Genomic DNA, 12,388 nt, shown 5'->3' on the forward strand with positions numbered 1-12,388 from the left:
TAAAGACAGAAATGCAAAATAAAAAGGGTTAGATTTGACCATTTAGATTTTTCCATTTCCTTCAAGAACTTAATTGTCTATATATGTTAACTCTTCATTCTCTGTATATTTTCCCTGTATACCGTTTTCTCTTTGTATCTTCCCCATATATTTTCTTTCATCATTTTCATCTCTTTGTCCTCTTTATCTGCATTCTGAGAAAGCTATTTGGGTTTGCGCTCCACATCACTGACTTAATTTATAGTAGAATCTGTTCTGCCATTTACTGCTTTCAATGTGTGTTTTCATTCTGCTGCTATTAGCAATTTTACAATCTTCATTTAATCTTGTATTTTTTACTTTGTCCTGTTGCCTTTTTCTTCCTTTTGCAGCCTTTCAAGGTGTGTGTGTGTGTGTGTGTGTGTGTGTGTGTGTGTGTGTGTTATGAAGTATACTGCATTACAATACTTTTTATTCTGGAGTTTTGCAGAAGTCGTAGATAAAGTAAGATCAGTTTGGGTCACTGCACTGGGATAAGATTAGCATTTAATCTCATTTTGTAACTCGTGGGATATAAAAGTAGAAAGTAAAATTTTAAAATTATAATGTAGAAATGTGATGTGCTGTTTGAATTATTCCTCTGAATCTCAGGCTGACCTAATTATGGTGACTACTGATTCTTTAATTTCCATTTTGCATTAAAATTCTTGCCATTGTCTAGATTGCTTTTGTCTTGTAGGTATTTCTGAGAGGTGACCTAGTCAAGAGACACATTTTATTAATTTGGGCCCTTTTTCAGTATTTTCTCATTAATACAGCTTTTACCTATACATTTTGAAGATGGTAAATACATCTGTCATTTTTTTTTTCATTTTTTGCTTTTGGAATGAAATTAAGTAGCTATGGAATGCCTGTCCATTGGGTACTAGTACTGATATACTACTTGGGAGGATGATGAATGCCTACCTTTAATTTATTAGTGAATATTTTTGTCTAGTAAGCTGTATATAGTTTTGAATTAATTATAGTTCAGTTATAACAAATTTTTACAAATAGCTTTCATATCTACTATGAAAAGTTTAAAGTGATGTTAGAATCTTTTAGAACAAAATTTGCTACATTAAATATAAGCATTACTATCATGGTGTCTTATTCTCTTCTTTTAGGTGGCTCTAACTAATTACACATTTGAAAATGTGAGCTTTCATGTTCTTCATCAGCGATTTCCCCTCTTTACCTTTCGGGTCTTGTCAGATTGGTTTGATAACAAGACAGATCTATACAGGTAATGTTTTACAACTCTGAAGAGGGTAGTATCTTTCTTAAAATCAGCCTTATTGAGATATATGTCATATACAATGAAATACACATATTTAAAGTGTATTGTTCAGTGACTTTGAAAAATGTGTTCCCTCTATAACCACATCCCAGTCATGTAAAGGAACATACAGCCACAGAATTCCTTTGAACAAATTTGCAGTCAGCCTACCCAAAACCTAACCATCCAGGTAAGTACTAAATGCGTTTCTATTACTTGATTACTTTTGCCTGTTCCAGAACTTCATATAAATTGAAATAATAATCTACCTCTGCCACGTGCAATGGCACATACCTGTAATTCCAGCAAATCGGGGCTTAGGCAAGAGGCACAAGTTCAAGGCTGCGCTTAGCAACTTAGCAAGACCCTCAGCAACTTAAAGATATCTTGTCACAAAAATTAAAAAAAAAAAAAAGGACTGGGGATATAGCTCAGGTTGTAAAGAGCCTCTGAGTTCAATCCCCAGTCTGTTTTTTTTTTTCTTTTTAAAGCTTTTCTTTTTAAATAATTTATCCCTTGTGTCTGACTTCTTTAAAGAAACTCAGCAAAATGCTTTTTTGAGATTCAACCATGTTGTGTAAACCATGTTGAGATTCAACATGTTTCATGTTATTTATTTTTATTATTGAACAGTATTTAGTTATAATAATATGCCACAATTTATCCACTCACCTATTAATGGACATTTGTGTGGTTTCTTGTTTAAGGCTGTAGTGAATAAAGTTAGAAGAAATATTTGTATGCAAGTCTTTGTATGACATGCATTCATTTCTCAAGGGGTAGAATTGCTGACATATGCTGAGTCATATGGTTAGTGTATATGTTAATATTTTAAGAAACTGCCAAACTCTTCCTTTGGCATTTTATCTATTGCAAATCTGCTGGAAACAAATTTTCTCAGCCCTTATTTACCTAAAAATGTCTTTATTTTACCCTTATTTCTGAAAGATTTTTACTGTGTCTCATTCAACAGTTGAATTTTAGTTTTGTATTTCTTATATCACTCTATAAAAATTTCATTCCCTTTTCTTCTGGCCTCCATTGTTTTTGATGAGAAATCAAAATCATTCTCATTTTTCTAGTGTATGTAATTTGCTTTATTTTCAAAATCAGACTTAACTGTTTTTAACTGCTGTTGTTTTTACTCTCTATAAGACTCTAGTGGAAGCAGAGGGAGTGTCTCAATTTTCCTGATCTACCCTTAGTCTTTGGAAGTTCCTGTTCTTCTAGAGCTCAAGGATGGAGCTTTCTCAGCATTTCTGTTCTTCCCACAGTGTCATTTGACCTCTGCTCTGTACCACTGCCAGGTCTTGGGCCCAAGCAGTTTTCCTGACCCTTCTCCAGAGACAGCCTCTGCTCCTTCCTCAGTAGCAGTGTCCCTTTACATGAGGTCTAGGATGCCCTTTCTTAGTGATAGTTGTTTATTGCTCAGGGCCAGGCCCATGATTGGAATATGGGAACATATCAGACCCCAGTGTTTCCTAAGCACCTCAAAGCTTGACAGGACTCAGTTTCCACACTGTCTCCTGTGCATATTGTCAGGGCTTGGTTTTAAATTTCAACTAGAGAAGTTGTGTTGGTCAGTTTTTCATTGCTGTGACCAAAATGCCTAACAAGAAACAACTTAAAGGAGGAAAAGTTTATTTTGGCTCACAGTTTTAGAAGTTTCAGTCCATGGTTGATCTACTCCATTGCTTTGGACCTGGGGTGAGGCAGAACATCCTGACAGAGGGCATGGCAGAGGAAGACTTCACAGTTTATGCCAGCCAAGAAGCAGAAGGAAAAGGAGGAAGAGAGTAAGGACAAGATATAGATATAATCTCCAGGTCGTATCCCCATTGACCTACTTCTGTTATCCAGTCACACCCCACCTGCCCATAGGTTCCCCCTCCTCCTAGTAGTCCTTTTAGATTATTAACCCATCAAATGGATTTATCCTCTGATGAGGTTAGAGCTCTTGTAATGCAATCATTTCCAAAAAATCTTCCCTCTGGACATTGGGGACCTAGTTTTTAACACACAAGCTTTTGGGGGATATTCCAGATCCAAACCACAACAATAGTAGACTTTGTTCTAGAGCAAAACCTTCCTAATGCATGATTTTTGTGGACTCTCAACTGGATCCCAAGGTTGTTAACAAGTGGGTAATGATTTCTCTTCTCATTACTAAACCTTCAATCCCAGCATTATCAGATCTCTTCTGCCTAAACTCAGCACCTAAGCAATTACTCTCTAATAAGCCTTATAGCATTTCATCTCTGCTATTTTCAGTTCAGCCTTGGACAGTCATGAGGAACTTCACCTATGTTTCTGAACCCCAGTTCCTGCCCTTTCCACAGGTTCCCTATATCTGGTGCCTCATTCCACAGATCCCAGCTGTGATTTGCCAGAACTCTAAGCTCTGCCTCTTTGGCTTAAACTCTAATAACTGCGCTGCATTTAGAAATTATCTCCATGCTGAACTGAAGTTCATCTCATGAGTTCTCCTCTTCTAAAAAAGCAGTCTTATATTTCTTATTGTTCATTGCCCAAAAACAATTAACTTGACTCTTATCCAGGCAGGAGAATTAGTCCAGGATCAGTTACTAAATTGTAGTGAAAAATGAAAATTTCTACCTCTACTTTCTATAAGTTAAAAGTAAAAATGATAGTAATAAGCTGAAAAAAATAGTAGTATAAAGAACAAAATCCAGAAATTAATGTGTGTGATAATTAAAATAAGTGAGTCTTGGTTTATTGAATTATAAGGCTACATGGTGTTGAGGACAGAAAAGCTAAAGCCTTAAAAACAATTTGATATACACGTCGGGGAACTATTTTCTGAGCATTTCATCTCATCTTCCAATCCCTTTTGAAAAGGGAATCTCGTGAAAGTGAGCTGAAATTACCATCAAAACATAATAGAAGCTGATGGCGCACACCTATGATCCCAGCGGCGTGGGATGCTGAGGTAAGAGGATCACAAGTTCAAAGCCAGCTTAGCAAAAGAAAGGCGCTAAGCAACTCAGTGAGACCCTGTCTCTAAAAATACAAAATAGGGCTGGGTATGTGATTCAGTGGTCAAGCGCCCCTGGGTACACTCCCTGGTCCCTCCTCAAAAAAAAAAAAAATAATAATAATAATAATAGAAAAAGAAGCTTAGGAGAGTTATATTCTAATAAATAAAATAACACATATTAAACTTAACATTAAAAACTACATTCAGTTGTTTATAAGTCCTAGAATGTTGTGAATGTATGTTCTACTACTTCTAATTAGTTATTATGTAGGATGTGTAATTCTGTTTTTGCCAAGGGGAATAAAAAACTGGACCTAATATTCTATATAAGGTAATTGGATTAAATATTGGACCATTTATGTTAAATGGATTATGTTATATGGAAAGACCATACATTCATTTTTTGGAAACTCTCAAGGCTATCAGAATTTTATTTTTAAATTTAAGTATTTTTTGGAGGGATACTGGGGATTGAACCCAGGGGTGCTTAACCACTGAGCTGCATCCCCAGTTCTTTTTATTTTGTATTTAAAGGCAGGGTCTCACTAAGTAGCTGAGGCTGGCATTGAACTTAGAATCCTCCTGCCTCAGCCTTCCAAGCCACTCAGATTACAGGAGTGTGCCACAAGTCCCGGCTAAATTTAAGTAAATTCTTACCAATAATCTTGAAGTCTTTTTTTTTCCTAACCTTTATTTTATTTTATTATTTTTATTTTTTTATGTGGTGCTGAGGATCAAACCCAGTGCCTCAAACGTGCTAGGCAAGTGCTCTACCACTGAGCCACAACCACAGCCCCTCAAGCACTTTTTCATTTGATGTTTTCTACAATGTTTTAAGGAAATGTGATTTATTTTTTATAAATTGATTCAGAATGAGAGGAACTTGCTAGTCAATGATTGTTTATATTAAACAGTTTGTAAACATTATGATGTTCTAATTATTGTAATATTTTATTTTTTAAATCCAGATTTGGTCATCTTGAAGCTCCTTATTTATATGAATGAGTTATGTTCCCAAAGTATTATTGTTAGGGTTTTAGAACACATTTTCCATAAAATAATGTTATATTTCATGATGAAATTCCCAAAGCAGCCTATAAAACCTCTTCAAATCCCTGGAGAACTCATAATACCCCTTGGATTGATTTCATCTGTCAATCCAAGGCATAGTTATTAAATAGTATTTCACTTTCTAAGCTAGAGCTATGATCTGGGAACAGAAGGTGATACAGCTCAAGAAGGTAATCTAATAGATTTTCTCCTCCACTTCATGATTGTAGAACCAATTCTTAGAAGTTCAGAATAAGTGTGTTTTTATTTGGAATTATCCTATCTTCTTTTTTTACCTTCTCCCAAATGTCTAATCAAAAAATACCCTGAGGCTGGGTCTGTAGCTCAGTGGCAGAATGCTTGCCTAGCATGCTTGAGGCACTGAGTTTGATCCTCAGCACCACATAAAAATAAGCAAATAAAATAAAGGCATTCTGTCCATCTACAACTAAAAAAAAATTTAAAAAAAAAATACCCTATACCCTTAGAAAGCACTAAGAACCCCCCTTTCATTAGTACCCAGGTCTACCTAACTCATGCTTTATAGTTATATTTCCCGTCATCTTTCCCACATAAAAACTTGTATGGCTTCCAGTAGATGAATAGATAACGAAAATGTGGTATATATGTACAATGGAATACTAGTCATCATTAAAAGAGAATAAAATTATGGCATTTGCAGGTAAATGGATGAGTTTGGAGAATATAATGCTAAATGAAGTTAACCAATCCCAAAAAACCAAATGCTGAATATTTTCTCTGATATAAATATGCTGATTCATAATGGGGTTGCAAGGGGCAGAGGGAATAGATAGATAGAGCAAAAGGGAGAGGAGAAGGAAGGTGGGGCATGGGGGTAGGGAAGACAGTGGAATGAGATGGACATCATTACCCTATACATTTATGAAGACAGGAATGGTGTGACTCTACTTTGTGTACAACCAGAGATATGAAAAATTGTGCTTTATATGTGTAATATGAATTGTAATGCATTCTGCTGTCATAAATAACAAATTAGAATTTAAAAATTTTTTTAAAAAAAAACTTGTGCAGCTGAGGATATATTTCAGTTGGTGGAGTGCTTGCCTTGTATACACAAGATCCTGGGTTCAATCTCCAGCACCAAAAAAAAACTTGTATTTGCTCATTAAAATTGACTCAGACAAAATGTTAAGAGGATGGCATAATTATTTAATAATAATGAAAAAACTAACAAAGTTTAGTTGTATTGTAATTTTTTTTGTTGTTGTTGGTACCAGGGATTGAACTTAGGGGCACTCGACCACTGAACCACATCCCCAGCCCTATTTTGTATTTTATTTAGAGACAGGATCTCACTGAGTTGCTTAGCACCTCACCATTGCTAAGGCTGGCTTTAAACTCGATCCTCCTGTCTCATCCTCCAGAGCTCCCGAGATTACAGGCATGCGCCCAGCTGTGTTGTAATTTTTTTAAGGGCCACAATAACCCATTCGTGTGTGTGTGTGTGTGTGTGTGTGTGTGTGTGTCCCATGTGACTAATAGATAGATCTAGAAAGTAGGAATAAAATTTATACAAAATTTTTAATTTAAAAAGCTTAAATACTTCACAAAATATTAGTCAAAGTATTTTTATATTCATACCTCTGAGAATAAATATAGATTAAAAATTGACAGTTGTTTGATAAATTGTACAAGCTAAATTGTCCCTTGTTAAAATAGCTTTTACTTGTGTAAGATAAAATATGTTTAAGTTTGTTACCGTTTTATCTGGTTACCAGTCAGTGGAAAGGAATACATTAATAAAGGGAAAAATGAACAAGTAGTAGGTCTACTTTTGGCTTAGTGAAGAAATAATTAATTTGCTATGATACTAGAAATTAATTAGGGCAGTTATTCATAATCTGTCATCTTGCTTTCTTTGTATCATGTTGTCTCACCTTAATCTCAGTCATAATTTGACTGATAGCTCAGGTTCTGGTATAATAGGTTCATAATGTTGGTTTAGTAGGTTTGTAACAATAAACCTCACAGTAATCCTCCATTTCTTAATCTATAATGAAGAGACATTAAAATGTTCTACCTCATAAAGTGAATGAGAAATGTGATTGTGCATATAAAATCTTTAGCACACACAAGTTTCCCACTAAACATTGATTCATTGGTATAACTTTCTTTTCAGGATAGAAAGTTAGATTACAAATGAATGGGAAAATAGTAATTACTATAATTATGATAATAGCAGCTATATGTATTGCATTCTCTTTTTTCTAACACTTCAGAACAGCCTTATTACCCATTTTACACATTAAAACTGGGAGCTAAAGGGTTAAATCATTTGCCTGTAGTCACCTAGTGACTTCTAATGGAGCCATAACTAGAGTCTAGGACTAACTCCAAAATCTATGTTCTTCAGCCAAAATGTAAAAAACCTATTAGGATGAATGTATGTTTGTGTATACATCATTATTATATATAGTATAGTAAAGATATTTTTAAAATATATAATATTAAGTTTATTTATTTAAGCTCTAATAATAGACCATTCTTATGTTTAATTTTGAGACAGGGTCTAAGTTGCATAGGGCCTCACTAAATTGCTGAGGCTGGCTTTGAACTCATGATCCTCCTGCCTCAAATTCCTGAGCTGATGGAGTTACAGGCGTGTGCCACCATGCCCAGCTAATCAGTTTTATATACATAGTATTTACTATGTGCATAGACTAACTTTTAACCATTTCCCTCCAGAAACAAACTTTTGTACCTCAGTAGACAAACATCAACAAATTTAAAGGGCTAACAATCTGGGAAAATGAGTTTCAACATAATGATTATATATTAACTGTATTGTACACTTTTAAATGAATAGAAAAAAATATGGGTAAAAGACCTGAACAATAAATCTCAAGGGAAAAAATCCAAATGGCTGAAATATTCAAGTGTCTGTCTTATATGGCATACAAATGGCTAGCCTTAATAAGTAAGTACACAATCATTTACCTTATTAAAATAATTTATTTCTAATATGCTGATTGTTTCTTAATTTTATTATGAATTACAGAAACAATGGCAATATTAATGTCTTTAAAAAATGAATTAGGACTTTAGGAGGTGGGAAACAATGTGGATAGAATTAAATAAATTTATTTACCAACTTATTTACCAACATATTCCAATTTTTATCAATGTAATCTAATAGGTAATTCTCTTGAATCACTATCTTGGTTTTCAAAGAATATTCATGTTTAGTGTCATTATCTGTTAAGTAAGACAGGCTCTTATATGTTTTGTTTTATGCTTATAGTTCTTAAATTTTCTAATAAGCCCTGCTAGTTTTGATTTATACTTAAATCTCAGCAAAATGCTTGTGTGCTACCTGACCTTTTCACAAATAATATTCGTGTCTCATTATTTTGGTGTCTCATTTGACATTTTTCTCTTGGTCCAGTTTCTGTCCAGAGAGAGGGTAAAATGTAAATGTATCTGCTTTTCTGAACTATACCATAGTTCCACTAATTCCTTTTATAGAAGAGATGAGCCATTAAATTCATTTAATTTTAAAGGGATGCAACCAATCTATACATAATGCATTAGACCATATTTACATTTGGCAAATCTGTTTTGTTGAGGAGTAACATCAATCTAAAACAAAAAATGCAGATTAATAGGTGATACCATTTTTTTGCCTGCAAACTAGTAATAACTAAAAATCATAACCCTCAGTGTTGACAGAGATGCAAGGAAACAAGCACCTTATTATTACTAGTAGGAATCTAAAATATTAAAGCCTTTCTGGAAAGCTTTGTGTTCTTATTTATTGAAAACATTGACCAAATTTAGGAATTTATCTTAAGAAAGCAAGCATTTGTACAAAAATTTATCTATAAAAATATTCCTCACAGCATCTCTTATGGTAATAAAAGGTATTCAGTAACAAGGATTCAGCAATAAATTATGTTATAATTATACACTAGTATATTCTGTAGCTACAAAAATAAATAAGTATGAGGAAATAATCACCATATATTAGGTTAAAATACAAGTTATAAAACAGTGTTTCTATTTATCTATTTTGTTAAAGAATTGAGGATTCAAGGAGTTTAGGAGTTTTTAAATGTTTGCTTAATTCTCTTTAACAGTTTTATTTAAATATAATTTGTATATTTTATAATTCACCCCCATAAAAAGCATACAATTCAGTGGCTTTTAGTATATTCAAAGTTGTGCAGCCATCATGATTAATTTTAGAATATTTTTATTGCCCCTCAAAATAACCCTGCATCATTGAGCCATTATCCTGTAATCTTTTAGATGCTACCTGGCACCACCCTTCCCAGAAAAACCTCTCACCCTCCTGTCCCATCCCCTTAGGCAACCACTGATCTACTTTCTGTCCCCACAGAATTGCATATTCTAAACATTTCAATACAAAATCATACAATATGTGATTTTTGTAACATGCTTCTTTTAACATAATGTTCAGATTTATCTGTTATATAACAGCATCTATCAGTAACAATTTTTTATTGCCAAATATTATTCTATTATATGGTTTTATAGTACATTTATATATTCATTCATCAACTAATAGACATTTGAGTCTCTTACTGAAGATTTTTATTGTTCATTTTTTTAATGTAAAAGTTTTCTTGGATATATATTCAAGAGTAGAATTGGTGGAGTATATGGTAACTGTATGTTTAGCAATTTGAGAAACCTGCCAGAGTGATTTTCAAAGCAACTACACTATTTTACATTCCCACCAGCAGTGTTAACTAGGGTCCTAGTTTTTCCACATTCTTGCTAATACTTGTAATTATCTATCATTTTGATAATTGGTTCATTTTTTTTCTTCTTTCACATTCATTTTCTAATTGTTGCTGTATCAAAGGAAAGGTTTTTTTTTTTTTACTTTTAAAATTATGTGACTGTATTGTCCTAAAAGCCATACAAAGATAGTAATATACTTTAATGTTAAATCTATAAATGAATAAATTTTACCCTTTATAATATACCCTTGAATCATTTTTATATTTTAATAATATAGTATTAAATTAAAACTTCCTTGTATTTATTAACAAGGGCCTTTTATTATTGTTACTGCTTGTCTGTATTTGTAACAGAAGACATGGGCAACCGTATCAACCAGCTATCCCACTCTTTGGTACTTATCCAAAAGCTCTAAAATCATCATACTATAGTGATATATATATAATATATACACACCAGCATTTATAGTAGCACAATTCATGATAGCCAAGTTATGGAACCAGCATTCAGTGCCCATCAGCAGACAAATGGATAAAGAAAATGTGGTACATATATACAATGGAGTATTACTCTACCATTACAAAAAAGAATGTTATTATGTTGTTTGAAGGTAAGTAGATAAAACTAGAGAACATCATGCTAAGTGAAATAAGTACAGACTCAAAAAGTCAAGGGTCAAGTGTTTTCTCTCTTATATGGAAGCCAGAGAGAGAGAGAAAGAAGGAATAAAAAAGGAAATCTCTCAAAAACAAGGGAAACTAATGGAGTGTAGTAAAAAGGTATCAAGAAGGAGCGAGGAAGAGAGAACATGGGCAGGTACAGAGGAATGAAATCTACCAAATTAACCTATATCCATGTGCAAATATACTATAATGAATTCCACAAATTATAATAATTCAATAATTAAATAATAATAGTAGAAGGGAGATCAGTAGTGAAGAACAAACAGATCATGGAAGAGGGTAGGTACTATGGAATGAGATTGATCAAATTATATGCATGTATAAATGTGGTGTAATGGATCCCACTATTATGTGTAATTATAATGCACCAATAAAAATAAAATTTTTAAAAGGTAAGGCAAAGAGTTTAGTATTAAAAACATTTAAGCCAAAGAATAGAACTTTTGTAATTTCACAGAATATACTGATTTGAAACATATTTACCCTTGTATTGTCTCATTAATAATTACTTTTCTGATTTTTCTAACTTGTCATTTCAATACAAAATCATACAATATATGATATTTTGTAACATGCTTCTTTTAGCATAATGTTCAGATTTATCTGTTATAGCATCTATCAGTACCAAATACTATTACTATCTGATTTAAACTAGACAGTAGTTTGCTGTTTTAAACTAATGTTTACACTGAACACAAAGCCTATATGTTCTTAAAAACTTATAGATATGATAAATAATTATTGTATAATCATCAATGATACCTAAGAGGGAATATTAATTTTTATAATAAAAATAGAGCAACATCAAGCAAAAGTATTAAAATGATTATCCTTGGCAGTACCACCTAAACAAATACTAGTATAAATTTTATATATTGTCACTAGGTTTCAGGCTCTTAAAATGCTTGGATTTTTTTGTTTGTTTGTTTGTTTTTGTTTGTTTTACAGTGTTGGAGATTGAGTCTAGAGCCTATTGCAATTAGCTAGGCAAACACTCTACCACTGAACTATAATCCCAGCCTGAAATTCCGAAATTTTATAATTTTTAACATAACATTGCTTAAAAGCTCATATCTTGACCCTCTCTCCCCTGGAGTGACCTCACTTTTAATATGTAGGTTTAGGGTAGAAAACAGTTTCAAGTATCCAGCTTTTTCCCTGATGTTCACATCATGAATTCTTTTTTAACAGATGGAAAATGGTTGATCATTATGTTAGCCGTGTTCGTGGAAATCTCCAGATGTTAGAACAGCTGGACCTGATTGGGAAAACCAGTGAAATGGCTAGACTTTTTGGCATTCAGTTTTTACATGTACTGACACGAGGTTCACAGGTAGGTAACAGTTTTTCTTGTACACGTGAAAGTTCTGTATGAATGATATGCTCACTTTTGAGGTGTTTGAAGTGATTTCATTTTTTTTACACTATCTAATACCGACTAATCAATATCTAGATCATCAAATCTTATTAGTGTGATTAGAGACGTTCCTTAGAACTGGGGAATCAGCAAAGAAAGTTTACCTCTTGTTTTACATTTCTAATGTAGCTTGTTCCAAATCCCAATAGAATTTTTTAATGTAAAAATAAAGAATTTGAAAATCAATGTAAATG

General features: G+C 33.0%; 1 protein-coding gene across 4 annotated transcripts in view; it reads left to right on the top strand.

Moving 5' to 3' along the window:
* The window catches only part of Rev3l (REV3 like, DNA directed polymerase zeta catalytic subunit), a 185,109-nt gene that overhangs the window by 135,053 nt on the left and 37,668 nt on the right, over positions 1-12,388 (top strand). For all 4 annotated transcript variants that reach the window (XR_011707713.1, XM_027928308.3, XM_071613117.1 and 1 more), the window contains 2 exons: positions 1,146-1,264; positions 11,969-12,110. Coding sequence is in view for 3 of the 4 variants with exons in the window: in XM_027928308.3 (XP_027784109.2) it covers positions 1,146-1,264; positions 11,969-12,110 (261 nt within the window). In the remaining variant the exon portion in view is untranslated. The remainder of the gene's footprint in view (positions 1-1,145; positions 1,265-11,968; positions 12,111-12,388) is intronic.

Source organism: Marmota flaviventris, chromosome 6 (assembly GCF_047511675.1).
Source record: "Marmota flaviventris isolate mMarFla1 chromosome 6, mMarFla1.hap1, whole genome shotgun sequence".
Taxonomy (NCBI): Eukaryota; Metazoa; Chordata; class Mammalia; order Rodentia; family Sciuridae; genus Marmota; species Marmota flaviventris.